This window comes from Stegostoma tigrinum, chromosome 15 (assembly GCF_030684315.1).
Source record: "Stegostoma tigrinum isolate sSteTig4 chromosome 15, sSteTig4.hap1, whole genome shotgun sequence".
Taxonomy (NCBI): Eukaryota; Metazoa; Chordata; class Chondrichthyes; order Orectolobiformes; family Stegostomatidae; genus Stegostoma; species Stegostoma tigrinum.
This window is the reverse complement of record NC_081368.1, coordinates 36,540,526-36,563,359: the sequence shown is the minus strand read 5'-3', so window position 1 is coordinate 36,563,359 and position 22,834 is coordinate 36,540,526. Positions and strand designations below refer to the sequence as shown.

At 40.7% G+C, this 22,834-nt stretch overlaps 1 protein-coding gene across 6 annotated transcripts in view; it reads right to left on the bottom strand.

Moving 5' to 3' along the window:
• The window catches only part of efnb1 (ephrin-B1), a 210,056-nt gene that overhangs the window by 22,634 nt on the left and 164,588 nt on the right, over positions 1–22,834 (bottom strand). For all 6 annotated transcript variants that reach the window (XM_048544214.2, XM_048544217.2, XM_048544215.2 and 3 more), the window contains exon 3: positions 2,000–2,092. In XM_048544214.2, coding sequence (XP_048400171.1) covers positions 2,000–2,092 — 93 coding nt within the window. The remainder of the gene's footprint in view (positions 1–1,999; positions 2,093–22,834) is intronic.

The window sequence follows — 22,834 nt, the reverse complement described above, 5'->3', positions numbered from 1 at the left end:
CTAGGCTCCGAAGGTGCTGCTTGGCCTGCTGTGTTCATCCAGCTCCACACTTTGTTATCACGGGTTCTCCAGTATCTGCAGTTCCCATTATCCCTCGATTTGGGGACTGTTTTGTAGAGCACCTGCGCTCTGTATGCAACAAACAGCAGCACCTTCCGGTCACAAACCATTTTAACTCCCCCTCCCACTCTCTGGGTGACATGTCCATCCCAGGCCTCCTCCAGTATCACAATGACACCACATGCAAACTGCAGGAGCAGCACGTTTTAATCTGCCTTGGGAGCCTACAGCCCAGTGGCCTAAGCGAGGACATCACCAGCTTTACAATCTCCCCACCCCGACCTCATCCTTTGACTAACCCTCCCTCTCATCCCCACCTCCCTGACTTGACACAACCTGTCCATCTTCTCTCCCACCTATCCGCCCCACCCATCCCACTGACCAATCCCCACTACTGCCTACTTGCACTCACCTATCACCACCCCACCTACCTTCTCCAGCCACACCCTTCATCTCTCTATTTCTGAGCTCCCTTCCCCCCCCATTTCTGAAGAAGGGCCCGACCCAAAATGTCAACTTCCCTGCTCCTCTAATGCTACCTGACCTGCTGTGCTCCTCCAGCTTCCACACTGTATTATCTCTGACTCCGGCACCAGCAGTTTTTGCATCCCTAGGTGCGTGTGTGTTCTCTTCATGTAATTAGAATGGATTTTCAACATTCAGGGTGATAATCCAGTAATAACTAGAGTCTTCTTTACTTGCTTTCAAAAATTCACTTCCCCATTATCATGCCCACCCTCAAACTTAAATTAAGAAGGAAGAGAAAGGAACACAGGGTCATAATGGGTGTGTTACAATTAGCTACCATACCCTTAGGTTAATTATGAAAAATTTGGGCAGGGTTCCAACTTCTGTAACTGGTATCCAATAATCCCTGCTAGAAAATGAATGGAGGTTTGAATGAAGTGCTAGACAGTTGCTTGTAGCCATGGAACTACATTGCAACAAGGGGCACCGCCTTCAGAGAAGTGAATCCAAAATGTGTTTGCAAATCATTCCCCAAGGGCACTGAGGAGCCACTTCAATTTGCATTCTCATTTATTCTGTCTTTGTACCTGAATATCATCAGCATTTCACCGTCAGAAAAAAATGTGAATATTGGCATAGGAAGGTCACAAACTGAAATCATCCAAAGTTCTCTCTGGGACTGGCACATTGTGGGAACAATTAAAGTGGGCATCTGGCAGGCAATGCAAAATCAACTATTTTGATGCAGAATATATTTGTGAAATCATAATTTAAAAGGTAGGCACACAGAATAAATGCATAGCACAACAATATTCACAGTTGCAGACAGAAATATGCCGATATTGTGCCATAGAGAGATGAAAAAGACTGAGGCAGACAGGCAGATATACAAAGGCATCTGTACATCTACACATATGGATAGACAATGTGTGTTGGACTGCTCAGGCAGAAGGAAAAAAACAGGTGCATCTAGACACTTAGACAAAAAAGTCAAACAAATAAAGACATTGTATGCAGCATAAACAGGACATCAGAAATTAGACACACACATACAGATGTGTCATCAGAATCTGTAGTAACACTAAAGCACAGATCCAACAATTAATCTGTACAATTCTGGGTACAGAATAATACTATGTTTTTGGCAATTCTGAGATTCAGTACAAAATAAAACTCAATGTTCAGCTTTAGAATTCTGCCCAAACTATGCCATGTGGACGGGATGAGGTTGTAGATATTAGGAAGGGCTCAAAAGAAAGGCTCAGGAATTCTTTGTTCAGCAACCATTCTCTGGTATACCAACTCTTCAGTTTACAGAGGCATTTCCCGGTGTACCAAAGTCAAAATGGATAACACAGTTTAGGACCGAGCAGCTGTGAATTGACCTGTTATAGTAAAAGCATGCAGCTGTGATTTCAGTAATGCAATTGTAGAATGTATCACAATGTTAGGACAGTAGTTCACCGCTTACCTTGTCCAACTTTCATAATTATCTTCATGGAGCGAGTTCTGCATACTCCACCATTTCTGTTCTCCAACCCTTCGAATGAGCCATTGGAAGTAGCTGCAAAGAAGGAAAAGCTCAGCATTACTGTCAAATTCTGAGGTCAAAACTAACTGAAACAGGAGATGAAAGAGAATAACCTTGAAAGTGCTTTTCATATTGTGAACTACTCTGAAATCTATTGAAATATCATGTGGGCAAGCAACTGTCATTTGGCAGCAACTTTATGCAAACTACAATGACATAAACGAGGAGTTGATCCATTCTGTTGGTTGCGACAGCAACATTAGGTATACCGCCTTTAGAAAAAAATAATTAACTAATAGGTGAAGGGCTCCTCAGAAATTGTGTTTACTCATCTTCGTGTCTTCTTCATTCATGATATTTAAACACCGCATGTCCAAAATTTGACATATAACTCTTCTGATTTCATTCCAGATAGAATTCATCAAACATATATGCTTCATAAACACCAATAATAAACCACAAGCAAGACTGGCAATTGATATTTTTTGTCAGTTCCTTTTTCGCCCAATTTGCACAAAAATCCAATGTTGGCATCACACAAAGAGTGTTTCTTGATTTGCAACCTTACATTTTTCAAGACTGGTGCCCTGTTTTGTGGACTTTGGCTTGTTTCGCAATGTGGTCTTTTTTTTTGCCTCAGCGCAGGAGGCATATTTCATGTCAATAAGTCATTGTTTCCAACTGTCAGTGATAAAATTGTGTACAGTCTGGAGTATGGTTAAGGTGGGTTTCATCTTTAAGCACTGAAGGGGTTGATGAGGGGCAAATTGAGTGAATAAAGCAAAAACTGTAAGCTTGGTGACAGCTGAGAGTACTGAAAGGTAGTGCATGAGCAGGTATGTGCAAAAATCCATGATTGAAGTGCTGTTAAATTTTCTAACCTGCATCACTGCCATCAGCTATTATTAAATTCTGTTCTAAATACACAAACGTGTTTGGAGTTCTAATCAGAAGTTGAAGAGCTTTGTATCTGCTGGGGTATTTTTGAGGGTGTGCAGGCATTGTAGTTTCTGAAACTGGCACATTGGACCTTGCCAAATGGCCTTATAATTTATAAAGCAATAAGGAAAAATTACCATCTCTTGAAAGCAAGTAGTAAGAAAGACTTTTATCACCAAAACTACATTGTTAGTTATTTTCTGGTTGGTTCAGGAATGTATGAATCATTAAATCTGTTTAGTCTAACATTCTTCACATTTAATATGAGTACAAAACCTTTCTACAGCTTCTCCACCCCAACCACTATACAAAAGGATAAACTTCTGTCCAAATTTCAATGACATATTTTGTGAAGAACTGTGAGCAGTTGGTTAAGTTATTAAACTTAGCATGCTGAGTGGTATTCATAAGATACTGCATTTAATTTTAATGAACGTAGCTACGTGTGGTTTGCTGGTTGAGTGGGATAAGTGGAGGATGATAGAGGATAGTAAACCTACCCCATTAATAGGTCACTTTGTGCTACTTCAGGCAAACGGAGCAGATGATTTTTTAAATTGATAAATGTGAGTAAGGTTAAGACTGATAAAGATATTTCAACTTGCAGTAGATGTGGTCATTGATTCAGAATGATGGGAACCAGGGAGGATTTGGAACCTAATCCTACACTTGCAACAAAATGTCAGCCTCTGGCATCAGAATCTGATAGAGTTTGGAAAGGAAAAATTAAATCAGTGACAGGAGTTAGGGGAAAGCCTGCGAGGGTTGATGGATGGTTTGATGAGCCTAATTTTATACAGGGAATCAGACACACTTGGGCTGATATATTGCAGTTGTTACAAATGGTAATTGTCAACGGTAGCCATCGCTCAGTCAGATAGAAATACCTTAAATGGATAAGAACAGCGCTATATTAAACAACAGTGGGAGAAGGTCTCCCAATAGTTAGCTGAAAGAGATATCACTCTGGAAATAAATAAGTGGAGAAGAGAGTAATACCTAAGTAACGTTTCAAATAACCTTATCATCCAGAAAGAGAACTCTGCTAGTGACTCCCAGTCAGCCAAGGTTTTTCCAAATTTTAAGACAAATGTTCTTGCATACTACTACAGATAATACAAATTAATCCATAGGAAACTCTGGCTAGAAAGCAATGGCTCAAGGACTTACTAACTATATTTACATATCCCTGGTAGCATAGTTGAAAAGTTTGTCACCATCGCCTGCTGGTATATCAAGTATCAGTAACTCACAAAAGGTCTACCATGAAATACCAAATTGCACTGAGCTTTGTGATTTTTGACAAGAAGAGGTATTATAGCCCCACAGAGTGTATTGCAGATTTGGGATGCCTGACATGGAAATATTTTGAGAAATGTTGCTATCTCCAACAAGGGACAGGCAGCTGAAATGTTTTCGCTGTAGTGTATGCTATTGCATAATCTCCTACTTTACAATACTATGCCTCAACAGAAAATCTTCAAAGGGTGTATTATAGCTAGAAATGCCACCAATTAGAAAGGCTAGCTTCAAGAACTGTCCACAATACGAGAATCAACACAAAATGACAACCACTGATCAGAAAGAGAGGAAACAATTCAAATTTGTTTACCACCTTCAAAGTAAAAGATAGCTGAGCAAACTGGGGTCAACCAAAGATTACCTAAGTTTAGGTTAAATACATACACCTCCTTATGAAAAACAGGCTCAACAGAACACAATTTAAAGTTTGATAAGAAATGGTTTTGTTTGCTTGACATAATCATTAGGTAGATGTATTATTTTATCATTAAATACATTATTTACTGATGGTATGTCAGAAGTTAAGGTGGAAGTGAATTGTGGGAATATGGAATTGTGGGTCATCCTGCTGTAATAATTCAGGAAACCCAACTGGATGGTCACATCATTTACTGTTGAACACCAAGACAGAGCAACTACATATGGCGTACATAGACTAGTCCCAGCACAGGACAACACGTTCTGCAAATCCGTTCCTGGGTCAGCTTTATCGATATTTTCTAATCGACCTGTTCAGGGGTGTTATGACCTCTGCAGCAGGTGCAACAAAAACCCAGACCATCTGGTTCAGAGGTTAGGAGACTACCACTGTGCCACAAGAGCCCCTTGGCCTGCTTTTCTTTAAAAAAAAAATTAAGTTTCACCATTTACGTCAATGGGATTTGAACCAATGTCCCCAAAGCATCAGACTGGGGTTCTGGAAATGATCACCCAGTGACATTATCCCTGCACCAGTACCTCCCCCGAGGTATACTTCATCTTATCTTCTAACAAAACTGTTCAGTGATTTATAACACACCTGTAAAACAGGCAGGGCTCGAACTCAGGCCTCTTACACAGGAACCCCTACATCGGCTTTATTTTTATTTATATTCAGAAGTGCTACAGAATAAAATATCCTTTATAGAGTAGAATATCATTTATTGTCACATGTACTCATGTAAAGACATCAGGAGTACAGTGAAAAGTTTCACACTGTCACCTCTTATGTTGCCATCTTAGGTACAAAGTGCAGAGGTGCAAATCTTAGACACAAAAGCAGCAATACAAAAGTAGCTGCATTACTTTACAGAAAAAAAAGACATAGTTAGAAGGATAGTCATTACACAGTCACATGAACAAACTATACATAAATAATACATTGCAGTAGGTGAGTGCACAGGCTTCCCCATGTGGTCTGACTGCCTGTGCCAGGCCCCAATCTAATAACTGTGCCCGCTACAGTGCAAGCCTCCAGTCCGCTCCGTACTGGGACTGCTTCCCCTCCCGGACCTCCACTCCTGGACCTCCACTCCCGGGCTGCTTCCCCCCCCGGACCTCTGCTCCGGCACTGCTTCCCCATGGCTCCAGGATTTGCATCCAGAGCTCGCCAACTCCTCCATTCCCCTCCTCCACATGTTGAGAAAAAAGAAAAGAAAGAGGTGCAGCAGGGGAGCTCTGGCTGAGTGTCTTACTCTGCCACCATTTTCCACGACAGTTATTACACACAACTAAATATCTTTCCCACCACCAAATCACTGAGGCTCGTTTTTTTTTTGTTTTTATCTATTAACTGCCATTAGTAAACTAACAGTGAATCCAGTTAGAGATTTACATACAAAGCCCATTATAGACCATGCACACCATCAAAAGTGAGGGAGGGGTAGCAAGAGCGAAAAGGGACTAAATTGAAATGGAGTTAGAAGAGAAAATTATGCACTGTATCCCCCACAGTGCCCACCTTTCTCTTTGGGATCTGCGTCATACTATTTACAAACCAACTGGCTCAGAAATGTTTTTACACACCACTGGCGTAGGTGGGCTTTAACACTGGCATCTTGGTCCAGAGGTAGGGAGACTAGCACTGTGCCACAAGACCCCTTGTGGAGGCTATTTTATTATATAATCAACCTGTTTAGAAAGTTACTAAACACCTCTGAAGAATGTGAGACTTGAATTCAAGGCACTTGGCTCAAAGGTAAAAGAACTACCACTGCACCAGAACAGCTGTCTGGGGTATGCTTTATTTTTCTTTATTACAGTCAAAATTATTATAATGGACATATGAGTGACTTTTCCACTATCAAAATCACTGTGACCTTTTGTGTTACTTTCTCCTTTTAACTACCACCAGTAGCCACTTGCATCTCTAATTCAATATTCAAACACAAAGTCTGTTAAGGGCAATGTCCTTTTCTTATTAACATCAGCCCAAAAGTGCTATTTCACACATCTGAGCAACCCTCCCACCACCCAGATCACTGGCTTCTATTTTTGCTCTTTATTTGAACTACCACCAGCGATTCGAGCTGTGCCTCCAAGCAATTTTTACAAGCAAAGCCCATTAAGGGCAATGGGTTTGCTTTGTAATTTTTAAAATTTAACTTATTGTTCTAATCAACCTGCTCAGAAATGTTATTACACACCTCTGTGAGCAGGTGGGACTTGACCTTGGGCCTTCCTGTACAGGGATAGGGACACTATCACTGTGCCTCAAGAAGACCCTATTATCAATCTGCTCAGACACATTACAATACACCTTTGAAGCAGGATGGGATTAGAACACAGGCTTCCTGGTTTATAGGTAGAGAAACTACTGCTGCCCTACACACAGGGCTCAGGTGATGAGTTCCAGGTGGACAGACCATTGCCTGTTACCAAAGAAACACATACTCAACAAGATCCACAAGGACACTAATTAGTGATTCCACATGGCATTAAAGGGATGATCACACTTGCTATGAAACAAGTTTTGTAAATGAGACAAAGGCAATAAGATTTATCAATTAAGAACAATTGAGAGGTAAAGAGTTGTTGTAGATACTGACTTGTATAATTATTACACCTTATTAATAAACACGTGACTATGTTTGCAGGTTTGTTTGGAGATTCAAAATACTGCTATCCTTTGTGAATGCTAACTTTATTCACTTAGAAGAGGCACGATAGGTTTTAATCATGTAGGATTTGGTGCTCAGAAGAAGTGAATTTAATTACTTTAATTAAGTATTTCATTTTTTTGTGCGTTTTGCTGAACGCTTTTTATATACCTGTGCACCTTAATCCATTAACTTAATCAATGTAGCATCTAATTGGATGAAAAATGGTCAAGTGATTAGACCACGTAGCTTTCAAATTGAAATTTCCACTTAGCAAAGGAAACAGGATAGAAAATTGGCAGAATTAAAACTCTACACAGACAAAGTAACCCCTCAAAATCAAAACAACTAATAGAAGACAGTTAATGTTCATTGGCTGCCAATGCAGAATCTATGTTCCTCCTACTGAAGCACAATAACATGGTTTTGCTACCTATTTTGAGCTAGTTATGCATTCAACATTCATTAATATCATTTTTGGAAGGATTCCAAGCTGACCAAGGCTGTCTGTTTGTTTCCTTGTTTCCTGGACCAAGCTCAAATGTAATGCTGGTTTGAATTATGGATCTGTTTGCTATGTCCAGGTCTGATGAAGACTACATTTGGTTCTTTTCAGCACACTCTGCCAAAACTGTTTTCACTTTGACTATCAAGCTGGCAAAAGATCACAAATAATGCATGACTTTGTAACATTCCCAACAGCACACAGAAAGTCCTATGTCCAAATCACCTACTTTGAGATTTGTCTAACTGTCAAGACCCATCAGAATGCCTCCTGCTGTAACTCATTTATTCCTGTAACCTCCAATAAGTGGTATGCCTTAACCTCCCTTGGTACTTCCCTTTTTCCCATAATGACAGGCTTTTAAATTCCAAGCATTTCCTCCCCCAATAGCTTTGTGAGTGTATTAAATGAGCAGTGTAGCTCAGTGAATCAACCACAAACTCGCCAGATTCAATGACCAATCTGCCCTAAGTTAGTAAACCAGGTACAATATTATGCGTCCAGATTAGGAACAAATTGATACACCTACTCTGCATACAATACACTCAACGTTGTGTGGAGACGAATACTTCGCACATTATACTCTGCAGATGGGTACATTCAAGATTTATTTGTATGGAAGTTGGAAGCTAGCGCTGCCAAAGCAGAAATAAGTCACTGCCTAGTATTTTTGATCTTCAGCTTATTAATTCAGTAATTCCGATTGACTAAAAGTCAGATTCCTCTGAACCACGAAGTTGAACTGCTGACTACAAATTTACAATAAATTACACTTCCATTTAACCAGGAGTGCAATATTGTTTCAAAAATATAATCACTTGAATTAAATACCTTAAACATGCATCTGAAAATATTTATGCCTGCAGAAATTTATGTTCTGAGTATCTTGTTAAAAGCATTTTTGATAATGTGTCATTGTGAGGATTTTTGATTGAGTACGCGCACCTACAGAGAGGTAGCTTCCCTTTTCTTTCACAATTTTGTTTTAAATTCATTCATGAGGTGTGGGCGTCACTGACAAAGTCAGCATTTATTTCCAGTCTACTGTAATAAGGGTAGTTAGCATGCGTCAAATTGCTATTAAATAGGGAGTTCCAGGACTTCTTCCTCGCCACCCCAGGAATGATGAAGCAATGAAGCGCATTTCCAAGACAGGGTGGTGAAATGATTTGGAGGGAAATTTGCAGATGGTAGTGATGCAATACATCTGCTGCCCCTTCTAGATGGTAAGAGGATATGGATTTGTAAGGCACTGTCAAAGAATCCTTGACAGGTAGCTGCAATGCACCTTATAACTGCCATGGTTTGCTGGCAAAGAAGGATGTAAAGTGACGGATGGGATGCTATAATCAGGAGGGTTGCTCTATGCTTGTATGAGCTGCATTAATCCAGATAAATGAAAAAGATTTCATCAAATTCCTGGCTTGTATCCTCTAGGTGATGGACAGAGTTGGAGATGTCAGGAGATAGATCACCATCACAGAACACCTTGACCTGTTCTTGTCATCATATTATTTATGTGGCTGCATTAATCAAGTTTCTGGCCAGTGCTGAGTCCTAGGATATCCAAAATAGGTGAGTCAAAAATGGTGATCCAATGAACGTCAATGGGAGACGGTTAGATTTAATTTGATACAGATGGTCATTGCCTGGTAGTTAAATGGGAAGCAATAGTCACACAGATAGAAGCCCTAGCATGAGTGCTTGTAGTCTTGTTTCTCAGCCACAGGCTGGTTCATTAGCTGAGGAATCGTTGATGGAAACAAACATGCAAGTATCAGTGAATATCTCCATTTGTGACCTTATAACAGAGGGGTTTTTTCTGCTGAAGCAGTTGAAGATAATCAGTGTACGGACGTATCCTGGAGCAACCTCTGCAACAATTTTTTTTATTGTTTCCAGTCCTTCAAAGCAGGCCTTGGGGAATCTTCAGCTTGTACCAGGCATAGAGTAGAGTTCTCTGCTTAGTGGATTAATGATTAGTAAAGCTTGTAGTACAGTATCAGCACAGCTACTAACAGTCAAGCAGGGAAGAGGATAAATCCCCATTCATTATTTTCTTTTGAAATGGAATACCAACCGAAAAAAAACTATTATTTGAAGTGTGGTATTTCAGGCAGGTGGATAATTTCTTAGTGACTATATGCAACTAAGTGCAGGGTTCACTTACTTCTGGAAAGGAAAGACATTAGCAATGGCAATGTTATTCTTACCAGCCCATTACAGCTGGCCCAGCAGCCATAAAGGTATTTATAAGTTTTAAAACAAATATTAAAGAAACTTTTGATAGAAAATAGTAATTGTTGCCAGAGAAACAAGGTCTTGCATGAGATTCTGAGTAAACCAGCCATTATGTATAAAGGAAAAATAATTTGGGAAATTTAGTTGGTATAACCTGTCTAAAAAGAGACCCATAAGTCTCCATTTTATGCATAACCTAATCAAAATAATCGGCTGAGATTCTTAGGGTAAATGCAAATTGCCTTTAAATCATACGACAAATGTAATGTTGTAGGCAGGTCCCTCATCATTTCTTGAACTAACTCTGACCCAACCCACAAACTGGCGTATTTACGCTATAAGAATTATGAATAGAACAATCAGAGACTGCTTCATGCAAGTTGTAGTCACTCACCAGATCATCCGGAATGATTCATCAGGATTCATTGAGCTTTCCACTCAGCCTCACTTATGTCCCTGGATTTTTGTAATTGTTTTTCATCTGTCCCAAAATATCAAATGATTGCAGAGGAACATAAAGTATCTAATCCTAAGAAGCACGGGGCAGCTTCGATGGACCAGCTGGTCTTTTCCTACCCAGAACTTTCATATATTTGCACACAGAATCTTGATCACCACCCAACAACTCCAGCTAAATGTGTGAACACTTACTGGACTTGACTACTTCAATGCTCTCCTGGCTGGCTTCCTATTTACACCCTTCGTAAATTGGGCTCTTCAAAACTCTACCACTTATCTCCTAGCTTACAATAAACCTGCTTATCATTACCTGTGATTCTGCAGAGCTGCATTTGTTCCTAATCCATTAAAGACACCACTCTAAAATTTACATCCCTGATATCAAAGCCCTCTGTAGCTTTGCCCTCCACATCTCTGTAATTTCTGCCCTACAACTATCTGTGATTTGTGTGGTCCTCCAATTCTGCTTTCTTTTCACCACCAATTTTGATTTCTTCAGCACTGGCATTAATGCTTGTACATAACTCAGCTCTATGCTCTGAAATTTCCACCTCAAACATCTCCAAGATCACTCTCTTCATTTAAGATTCCTCTGGGAGTCTCTCTTTTGGACAAAGCTTTTGATTACATATTGCAATATTTGGCTACCTCAAAAGCTATTTGAAAATACTGATTTAAAGTGTCTTAGAATGTTATGCAATGTTGAGAGAGTTATATAAATTCAAGTTATTGATCTTGTGGTTCAATGTTGGATAAGCTGTGATATTTCTCTGATGAAATAAATGAGCCAATAATGCACTTTAGGCTTCCTCACCAGGAAGGATCAGCTGGGCTGCTTATCTCCATAAAACATTAGTCTAAGAGGTATAAGCTTGAGAGAGAATAGCAAATTGGTGTAGGAAGAAGATCAAACTGTTCTCAAAAATATTAGCATAAATCCTGGAACCTTTCATAATAAAAACCAGAATTTGGTGAATTCACCACCAATGAATGCTCTGATTACAGACAGCTGGAACATTGCTTAATAGACTAGGTAACTTGTTTTCTGTCATTTATGTGAAGTAGATCAAATCATAGAACAGGGTATCCAAACATTGCAAATTTCAATGCAATGAAAATAAACATCTTTTTAGACAATGTAACCCACTGGTCCTATCCCATTTTATGTTTGAGGCAACAATTTCTGTTCAAATACAATGATTTCAGATTTGTATTTACTCACTGGAATTTCTACCACATAAAGGAGCACAGAACATTGCTGAGTGACTGAGCAAATCAGTTTAAACATTCCTACTCACAGAGTGTAGACAGCAGTGTGCCTAATTTATCAACTGTGAGCCTGTTGATACTTGTACTGCAAAAGCTCTTTTGTGTTTCTTTCCATTCCCTCCCTTCAGCTTCTGTGTCACCAGCGTGCTTTCTGAGCAAGGGCCAAGTAATATTTAATAAGAACTGTTGATTAAGAGAGGTTAAATATTTAAGGATAAAAATTGTCAACTGAGCCATCACATTAAATACACAGTAGCTGTACAGGAGCAAGGCTTCTCATGCTTAATTTATTTTCAGAACTGTAAATAAATTGTAGGTGCAAGTGTTCCTGTTCCTGAGCCATTTCCTGAGCTGTCAACTCTTACTAGCAACATTACAAGGGTGAAAAACAACAAGGTGCATCTGTCACATTAGCCACATGGATTTACAAAGTGGCATTAATTTTGTCTTCTTTCAATTATGAAACTATATTTTTCTCTTCCTCTCTTAAAAATTTCTATAGTTGTGGGGCTTGGGCATATCCTCTTGCATTCCCTTGTTGCAGAACGAGACTTCCACTTGTGTTCTGAATGTAGGGTCAGTTCAGTTCATGAGCAATACTCAATTTAAGGATAAAACTGCAATCTGATATGGGGCAAGCAGAATCAAAGTGGCAGCAACAAAACAGAAAAGGCTGAGGCTGGTACAGTTGGTAAGGGGAGCAAGTCAAATAGTCAAGGCAAACAAGAGCTTGGCAGAGAATGAGGTAGGACTGATAAATTAAACTGCATTTCCTTTGATACAAGAGGCCTGACAGGTAAGGCAGATGAACATAGGACATGGTTGGGATCAGGCTCAGGGATGGATAGGACTGGCAGCTTAATGTTCTGGAGTATTATTGCCATAGGAAGGATTTTGAGAAGATAGGAAGGATAGAAAGGAGGGCAAGAGAGAAGGTGAGGCATTTTTGATTAGAACATAGAACATAGAACAATACAGCGCAGAACAGGCCCTTCAGCCTTCGATGTTGCACCAACCTGTGAACTAATCTAAGCCCCTCCCCCTACAGTATCCCATCAGGTTAGGGCTAACATTACGGCTGTACTTAGGGAGGATATTCCCGGGTGGGTGGAACTGAGAAATAAGAAAGTGATGATCATCTTAGTGGGATTGTATTAGAAGTCCCTCAATAGTCAGCTGAAAATTGAGAAGCAAATTGAGGAGATCTCAGGTATCTGTAAGAATATTATTTCTGTAATGGTAGGACATTTTAACTTTCCAAACATGGACTGGAACTGTCATAGTGCTAGGGGCTTGGATAGGGAGGAATTTGTTAAGTGCGTACAAGAAAAGAAAACTCTTATTCAATACATGGACGTAACTACTAGAGAAGGAACAATATTTCTGTTGGGAAACAAGGCAGGGCATGTGGCTGAGGTGTCAGTGTGGGAGCACTTTGGCACAAGTGATCATGACTCTATTAGTTTTAAAATAGTTATGGAAAAGGATAGAACTGATTAAAAAGTTAAAGTTCTAAATCAGAGTAAGGCCAATTTTGATGGTATTAGACAGTAACTTTCAAAAATTGACTGGGGGAGGCTGTTTGGAGATAAAGGAATTGGATGGGAAGTGGGAGGCCTTTAAGAATGAGATAACAAGAGTTCAGTGACAATACATTCCTGTTAGTGTGAAGGGCAAGGCTGGTAGGTGTAGGGAATGCTGGATGAATAGAGAAATAGAGGCTGTGGTCAAGAAGAAGAAGGAGGTATATATCAGGTATTGAGTCAATCCCTAAAGTAGTATAACAGCAGTAAGAATAGGCTTAAAAGCAAAATCAGGAGGGTAAAAAGGTGATATGAGATAGCTTTGGCAAATAGTGTTAAGGAGAATCTGAAGAGATTCTATAAGTACATTAAGGGCAAAAGAGAAACTAGGGAGAGAATAAAGATCAATATGGCTGTTTAAGTATGGATCACAGTAGATAGGTGAGATACTCAACAAATATTTTGCATTGTATTTATTGTGGAGAAGGGCATGAAAGCTAGGATCCTTGGGGGAAAAAAGTAGTGATATCTCGAAATGAGTTTATATGACAGAGGATGAGCTACTGGAGGTCTTTGAATGTATGAAAGGTAGATAACTGTCTGGAACCTGATCAGGTGTTACCAGAACCTTTTAGGAAGCTATGGAAGAGATCGCTGGGCCCCTTGCTGAGATATTTGTACCATCAATAGCCATGGGTGAGGTGCCAGAAGACTTGAGGTTGGCCAATGTGGTGCCATTATTTAAGAAAGACTCTAATGAAAAACCAGGGAACTGCAGGCCAGTGAGACTGATGTCAGTTGTCAGCAAGTTGTTGGAGGGGTTTCTGAGGTACAGGATTTACATGTATTTGGAAAGGCAAGCACAGGTTAGGGATGGTCATGATGGCTTTGTGCTTTGGAAATCATGTCTCTATGACTTGATTGAGTTTTTTGAAGAGATGATAAAGAAGACTGATGAAGGCAGAGTAGTAGACATTGGCTGTAAGGACTTCAGCAAAACATTTGACAAAGTTCCATATGGTAGACCAGTTAGTAAGGTTAGATGACATTGGATCCAGCAAAGCTGGCCAATTGGATACAAAATTGGCTTGAAGGTAGGAGACAGAAGGTGTGGGAGAGGGTAGCTTTTCAGACTGAAGGTCCGCGACCAGTGGTGTGCCACAAGGATCAGTGCTGGGTCCATCAATTTTTGTTAGGTATATGAATGATTTGGATGTGAATATGAGGTATGGTTAGTGTGCTTGCAGATTATACCAAAATAGGTGGTGTAGTGGACACTGTAAAAGATTACCTCAGAGTATGACAGGGTCTTGCTCATTTGGGCCAATGGGCCGAAGAGTGGCAGATGGAGTTTAATTTAAATAAATGTGAGGTGTTGCATTTTTGTAAGACAAACCAGGGTAGGATGTATACAGTTAATGATAGGGCCCTGGGGACTATTGCCAAACAAATAAATCTTGGGGTGCAGGTGCACAGTTCCTTGAAAATGGAGTTGAGGGTAGACAGGCTGATAAAGGAGGTGTTTCGCATGCTTGCCCTCATTGGTCAGTGCACTGAGTATAGGAATTGGGACATCATGTTGCAACTGTACAGGACATTGGTGAGGCCACTTTTAGAATACTGCATATAATTTTAGTTACCCTTCTATTGGAAGGATGTTGTTAAATTTGAGAGGGTGCAGAAAAGATTTACGAGGATTTTGCTGGGTTTGAGGGTTTGAGCTGTAAGGAGAGGCTGAATAGGCTGGGGGTTTTATCTCCTGGAGCATCAAAGGCTGAGGGGTGCAACTTTTTAGAGATTTATAGAATCATGACGCTCATGGATAAGCTGAATCGCCAAAGTCTTTTCCCTAGGGTAGGGCAGTCCAAAACTAGACAGCATTGGTTCAAGGTGAGTGGGGCAAGATTTAAAAAGGACCTGAAGTTTAACTTTTTCATGTAGGGCAAGGTGTGTGTATGGAATGAGTTGTCAGAGTAAGTCGTGGTGATGGGCACCATTACAATATTTCAAAGGCATCTGAATGGGAACATGATTAGGAAGAGCTTAGAGGGATAAAGGCCAAATGCTGGCAAAAGAGACTGTTAGATTGTGATGTTTGGTTGGTGCAGACAAGTTGCACTGGAGGACCTGTTTCCAGGCTATAAAACTCTATAACTAAGTGTGAAGTTATGGATTTCGATAGGACAAGAGGAAAGACAGACTAGGTTGAATGTTACATTGTTTTTTTGGCCAAGTCAGAGCTGCATCAAATTTTGGAAGTTTTCTTGCCATATCTTACCAAACCCACCTCATTAATTCCCTACCACACCTCTGTGGTATCTCTCATGTCCAAGGTCCATCCCATCTTGCGACATGCTTTTCCCAGATCATCTCAATTCACCAGTGACCCCTGCAACTGCACCATCTTTAGAAGCCAGTTGTACACCCAAGCATCATCAGGACAGAGCTGCACTACACCGGTCCTGACATTTGCCATGGATATAGCAGACTGGGGAAATTGGTTCCCTGCAATGCAGACACAGTCCTGGGTCCTGCTGATCAGGGTGGTGCCAATGTAGTGAGTTCCTCTTTCCCCAAGACCAGCAAATTGCTGTGTGGAGGAATGCCCAGCACTGTAGGAAGAACCTCAATGTCCTGCTCCATTTTGGTGCCACACACTTCACTCTATATCTGCCATTGCACCCACCTAGCACCAAGGCTCATGCTCTACCACTTTCATTATTGCCTGCAACATCTTCCCTCACTTGTCGTCATCCATTCCAATCCCTGATACCACTAATGCTGTCTGTTTCCTGCACTAACCCAGCCACTCATCTGTGACACTTTCCCACGTGCACCAACAGTAACAGTTGTGCCACTCACTCTCATCTCCTCTAACATCTACTTCTCTCTCATTCCATGGGGAAAACAGCCCATAATAGGGCAGCACGAGTCAAGATGGGTGGCGTATTACCTGTTATTCAACTCTTCATCCGTTATGAAGTGAGGATCCTGACTCTGACTGCTGTGAGCAGGGTCTGGACTTGCTGTGCCAAGAACCCCTGAGCAAACCCTGTCCCTTAACTTGACTGAGGTTTGCTGTCAAATATGACAAGCTCCCTGGTTTTGTGTCTGCACTACATGTTAAGGAAAGAAAGGAATATGAGCATCTATCTCTGGCAATAAGGGGAAAGTGCATAAAGGCAACAAATGGTAGGAATGTTGTGGGCTCAGAATGAGTAAGCATGCTGACAGTGAATGGGAGAGCCCAGAGATGCAGCCTGGTCAGTCCAGTTCATGAGCTGGCTGTGTGTACACACCCTCCCACCCCAAGTGCACAGTGCCCTCGTTACAGTATTGGTTGCCCAGAATACAGCATTGAAGTTCAGAAGTAACCTCTAAATGGATTGGAGATGTACCATGAGGGTTCTGAGAAGCTGGCACACGTTAACTGCTAATATCTGTGGACCTGGGGTGCATGTGACTGTTGTCCATGGAGCATGCCCTGAGATGTTGGTATCCAGTTTCCAAATTGGAGGCCATTTGAAACAAGCGAACTGAATCCACCAGGTGCTTACTCTGGTTTCCTTATTAAGATTTTCTAATGTTGCGCTTTTTTAGCAACTTTCGTAACTTGGGAGGCAGCAAGGAATATGGAGATAAGAGTATCCAACTAGATGGTCACATAATAATAAAGTAAAATAACAGAGCTAGGTTCGATGGGCTGAATTTCCTATTCTTGTTCTTATAGTCTTACTGCTTAGAAGGTAGTGATAGACAACATAGCAATGCCTGAAATTAGCATACTTGCTCCTTTATTTCTGGAAACTAGTTCATTACCAACATTAAGACAAGGTCTGCAGAGTGCAATTTGAAATCAAGGACAGAAATAATGGAGAATAGTATGAATTTTAAATTGTTGCGCTGGCTGTATGCTGCCTTTGAAAATTAAACAAGCCCATCCTTTCCCTTTGTTGTTAAAATGAAAACCTGCCTTGTCATGATGGCCTTTAATTCTTTCACCACCCAGAAACTGCTAAAATGCCAGTAATACCCCCCAGTGTTAGGTTATACCATGTAAGGGCATGGATCTTCCTGACAGTGAACAAATCCATCCCCAATCCTTAATGTGACTGTAGCCCATGGCCATCATGTGGGAGGTAGGTCAGGGAAAAGGGGTGCACCCTGCAAAGCAGTTCAGCATGGAACTACCGGGGTGTGAGGGACACAACTGAAATAATGAATATCAGGTAAGGGCAGCATTAGGATATTGAGCTCACCTGGTTGCCACGATGATAATGAACAGTGGAGCAGGCTCAAGGGTTGAATGGCCCATTCCTGCTCCCATCATCTATGTTTCCATGACACAGGGCACCTCGTGGGAGGATTTCCCTTCTGTACTGATGGACCGGTCACAGTATAGTTGATCCATTTGCAAGTTAACAGAAGACTCCACTCTGAGATACCCTCACAGCTCCCCACCTCTCCCAATGGGACTGCCAGCTACCCAGAGCTTGTGTGGGAATTCCCAATGGCCCTCTTGACCATTAGCTCTTAAATTGGATAGGGTTCCCAGAGGCAGCCTCTTATTTGGCCATCTCCTCAAAAATCTCCCCCAGGGTCCCGCCAATTTGGAGCGCAGCCTAGTTTTGGGATCAGGGCCATTTAACTAAAACTCAGTTCAAGGTTTTTGCCACAGATAATATGCGACCAGTTCTGGGGCCTACAGCCAGGCCAAGCCTGGATGCTGAGCTTTTAATGCCAAATGTCTACAACAGCCTGTTGGTGCTGGGATATCCTACTGTTTATATTTGAAGAGTGACGTGTGATCTTAGATGACTGCCTTTGCATGGGCTGAGAAGGTGGGGAAGGGTAGTGATTACTGTGCCAAGCTTACATTTCCTACAGTTAAATCTGCCAATTCGAAATTTCAGTTCCTCCAAGCCAATGGTATATAATTTTCCTATTATAAGTTTTCATTCAAAGTGCTTGAAACAGGGCCATCTTCCCATGCTATTGAGTCTGATTGCATTTATGCACTCCATTTCAGCTGAACAGTAAGTTCAATATTTAATGGAAGTCAGTGTCTATGAGAATTTCTTAAGCTTTCTTACATTTCAGCACATAAATGAACTCGGAAACTGTAGTGTTCCAATAGAAAGGTGGGTATTAATTGGTAATTAACTCACTTCTACATTCAAAGCATCTGTACAAATGTGTTCTGGCACCAACTAATCACCAATTAATATACACTTTCTTCTTCATTACTGCCTAGGAACACACACATTTCTCAAGCCCTTAGGGCTCGTTACAGGCCAGACAAAGCCAGCATGACTTCCAATCTGGCCTTTAAGAGTCTGTTTGATCTCACAAACCAGAGGGAAAAGAAAATCTGACAGTGCTGCACTGCTTGAAAATTGTTTTTTGATCTCAAGAAAAAGTCTTAAAAGAATATTCAAGTACTGGCATTAACCAGTATACCAAAGCATTCAGAATTCTTACAGGGCTCAGCAGGGTAAAGAAGAAATGCTCAGCTTACTTGGGGATCCAGAGCCACAAGATGGTTTAGAAGAAGGGGTAAACATTCTAGGAGTGAGATGTGGAAACATTTCTTCACTCAGAGGGTGGTAAATATTTTGAAACCTCTGCTCCAGAGGGCCGTGGAAGCCTAGTCATTATGTATATTTAAGACAGATAGGTATTAAAGATATGGGACTAGTGCAGGAAAATGGTGTTGAGGTAGATGACAAACTATGATCAGCTGAAAGGTGGAGCAGTCTCAAGGGGCCAGATGGCCTACTACACTCCTTCGTTCCCATGATCCATGATTCTCTGACGGTCTATTGACACAAACATTTTTACTCAAATTTTCTTCCTTTCTCCCTGAAAATGTTAAGGATAATTATCATACCTACTAACCTGCATTCATCATGAATACAGTGGTGAGCAGATTAAAAATTTTAGAACATACTAATTATTTACTGCTTAATTTTATTTCATTTGGACATCATAATAAGTGTCAAGATGCTTGTCTGAAGCAAGCAGAGACAGACAAATCAAATCAATGTCCCTGAGATAATGGGAACTGCAGATGCTGGAGAATCCGAGATAACAAAGTGTGGAGCTGGATGAACTCAGCAGGCCAAGCAGCATCTCAGGAGCACAAAAGCTGACGTTTCGGGGCATCGTCGATCCGCCTCCCACTCTCTCCCTATTTATTTCAGAACGCCCTCCCTCTCACCCTTTTCTGATGAAGGGTCTAGGCCCGAAACGTTAGCGTTTGTGCTCCTGAGATGCTGCTTGGCCTGCTGTGTTCATCCAGCTCCACACTTTGTTATCTTTAATCAATGTCCCTTTTGTCTTTAGGATGCTGAAGCAGCTATTTAAGTTGGCTGAGAACTGTGAGGCCAAATCAACCACTCAGAAGACCATTCTTCACTAGCTTTGTCAATAACCCGAACAATGTCAGAAACAACCACCACCGCCACCCCCCAACATTCCTGCCTCTGCTCAGAAAAGAAGCTGCCAGATTTCCCATCTACCGATCTTTCACTGCTGGCTGTTGGCCAAACGGCTCTGCTGAAGGTCTGAGAAAATGGTTCAGATTGTCAGTGAGTTTCAAAGCGTGATTGCTTTGTTCAAAAATGCCAAAAATGATAAGTTGGCCTATCAACTTTTACTATCCCCTGACACCAATAGTCAATAGGCAGGGTATATTTGCTGTCATTCACTTTGTACCCTTACAGAATTTGGATTTTACCCCGTGTAGCTGTCTGGATCTGGCTTGATTACAAAACACCCTGCACCTAGTTAAATAGTCTTTCAACATTCATACATACAGACTAGACCATTTAAACAACCTATTATAGAGCAAACATAATTAAAGCCGAAGCCAAGTGTAAAATGACACCAACAGAACGGAGAATACATTTTGGCTAAAAAGACAAATGTACAACTTCTACCATTGTATTCTCAGCCATTGCTGGAACTGCTGCAGTGGATTCCAACTGTGGTGTTGCTCAGCAACATATTCTACAGTGAAGCACAGAACCTGCACGAGCAGCAGGAACCAACTGCAAATATTTTAAATGGTTTCCATTCCAAATCCCTCAAATCTTTTCAGCACGAATTTAAAGCTGTGCTTGAATGTCTTTAACAGCTGTTGAGTACTGAATAAGCCTTTAAATAGACACTTCACAGAAAAGAAAATATTAACCTGAGTTCTAATCTCCTCTTGATGCAACAGGAAGGATCTGATGTAAGATTGTGATACCCAAGTGATCCATAAAACAATTCCCGCCCACGTTTTCACATATAATTTGCTTCTTGTCTGTGAGAGATTAAGGCTTGATTTCCTGAATAAACAGAGCCAATTCTGCCTCTGTAGCCTCATTCCAAACCCATCTCTATCTTTGGATTTAGTTCCAACCCAATCTGGTCCAGACTCCTCTACTGATACCATTTTTGAGTCCTGTTTACATACTCAACTTAACCCTGCCACATTCAGGTTGAGCAGGTAGCTTTCAGCCGCTTCAATGTAGCAAAGGGTTGATTCTTCAGCATCCTGACAATAGGAAAGAGAACGTGGCAAATGTTAATTTTGGAACACATGAAAGAGAAGGCTCGGGATTCGACAGGAAAAGTACCATTCATCAATCTCCCACTGTATCACCTAATCCAATCTCCCAAGCACCCTCAAGTCGTCTTGAGAAAAATTAAAATATATTGCAGGCCTCATCAGAAAAAGGAAAATAAAAACCACAAATGGCATACTGTGTAACAACTGATAATACAGCTGTTGTGTATGCAAGGGGCTGTCTGGGCAGTTTTGTTTAGTTCTGTTAACTTAGGCCTATAAAACATATTGCAGAGTCTGTCTGCAATTTCAGAGCCCCGAATCAGCAATTATTTTCCTGTGTTTATTGTAAATGGGGGGATTACATGGACCTTACCACTTATTGAAAACAGGGCCTTTCCTGACCTGCTTGCCTAAACAAAAAGAACACAATGAACCCACTACAAAGCAAAGTATGTAAAATGCGCTGGGTGTTAAGCAGAGTGGAAACTGAGTGCTGACAGATGTTTGCAATGTGTCTTGAGCTTTACACAAATTAAAAAAATCTAAAAGATATAGTATTAAAGCATACAGCAATACAGCTGCTGTTGAGCTTTGTGGCCAATAACTATTTACTTAAAATGAGTAACTTAATGAGTGTTTCATAGGGACCATCTGAGGTTGTCCCAGGTAATAATGACAGGCCCTGAAATAAATTGCACAGAAACACAGAGTTAGAAGCAGACAGAGGAGAAAGAGAGAGAGAGGAAAAAGAAAGAATTGGGAGAGTGAAAGAAAGATAAATGGGGTAGTAAGGAGAATTCTGTTGGCCAATGGTGAAGTGGAAGAGGAAAATTTCAATCTAATTGAACTTACCCTACAAGAATGGAGTTTTGGAAAATTAAAACTAATGCATCACCAATCTTACTAGCCCAGAGTCTTCAGTTAAGATTCTGCTGAAGTGCGTCAGTAACTGGCACTTGTCAGTGCAGAGGTTCAGCAGTTTACTCTGTATGACTTCTCTGATGATTGTGATTTTTTTTGAGTTCCTCCCTCCCTTTCATTTCCTGATTATTTTTTGTTTTGTTTCTGGGGTTATTTGTATATCGAAAGTGAAGACCAATGCAAAGTCCCTGTTCAAGTCATATGTCAACTTTTTATTTGCAATCTATAGATTCATTTTCTATATACCAATATACACTCTTTTTTTCAAATATTTATAGAAACAATTACTTTCTGCTTACATATTTTTGACTATCTTTCTCTCATACCCATTACTACTGTTTGGTCATTTTTTTCCATGTTTTATATTCAGTCCAATTTTCTGATCTGCCACCTGTATTTGCACATTCTATGCTTTGATGCTATCACGAGGCATCAGGGAAAGCCTAAAGTGACCTTGAGAGTCCAAAGGACCATTCCAGCTTCCTCTGGGTTCCGTTAGGAAAATCAAGAAAATAAAAACACATACCCTATTTGACCCTTTCTCGTCCTTTTGCTCAACTGGTCTGGCAAAAAAAGTCATAAAATATCTTGCATGCCCTAATGATGTTATCAGCACCCGATCTGCAAATGTAAAGTTGAATTCCATGTATTTCTGGAAATGTCGAACTACTGCCCAAGCCACAACTTCACTTGCTTCTCCAAAATCCTTGAATATGGTTTCCTTCAAAATCCTTACCCATATCAACACACTGTCCTTTGGCAACATAACCAAAAGACAAGATAGCTGATTCCACATTAATACTGAAGATGTTTAGTTCTACTTCATCACTATTAACTTTAAGAATCCATTGTCTCTATATTATCCGATTGCTTGTCTGACATCCAGTCTTGGATGAGCTATTAGTACAGCTCCAAACACAAAATGTATTCCCATGCATCAATTTTGTCATCCTCCCTAGGCACTAGGTCCATACTGTTCTC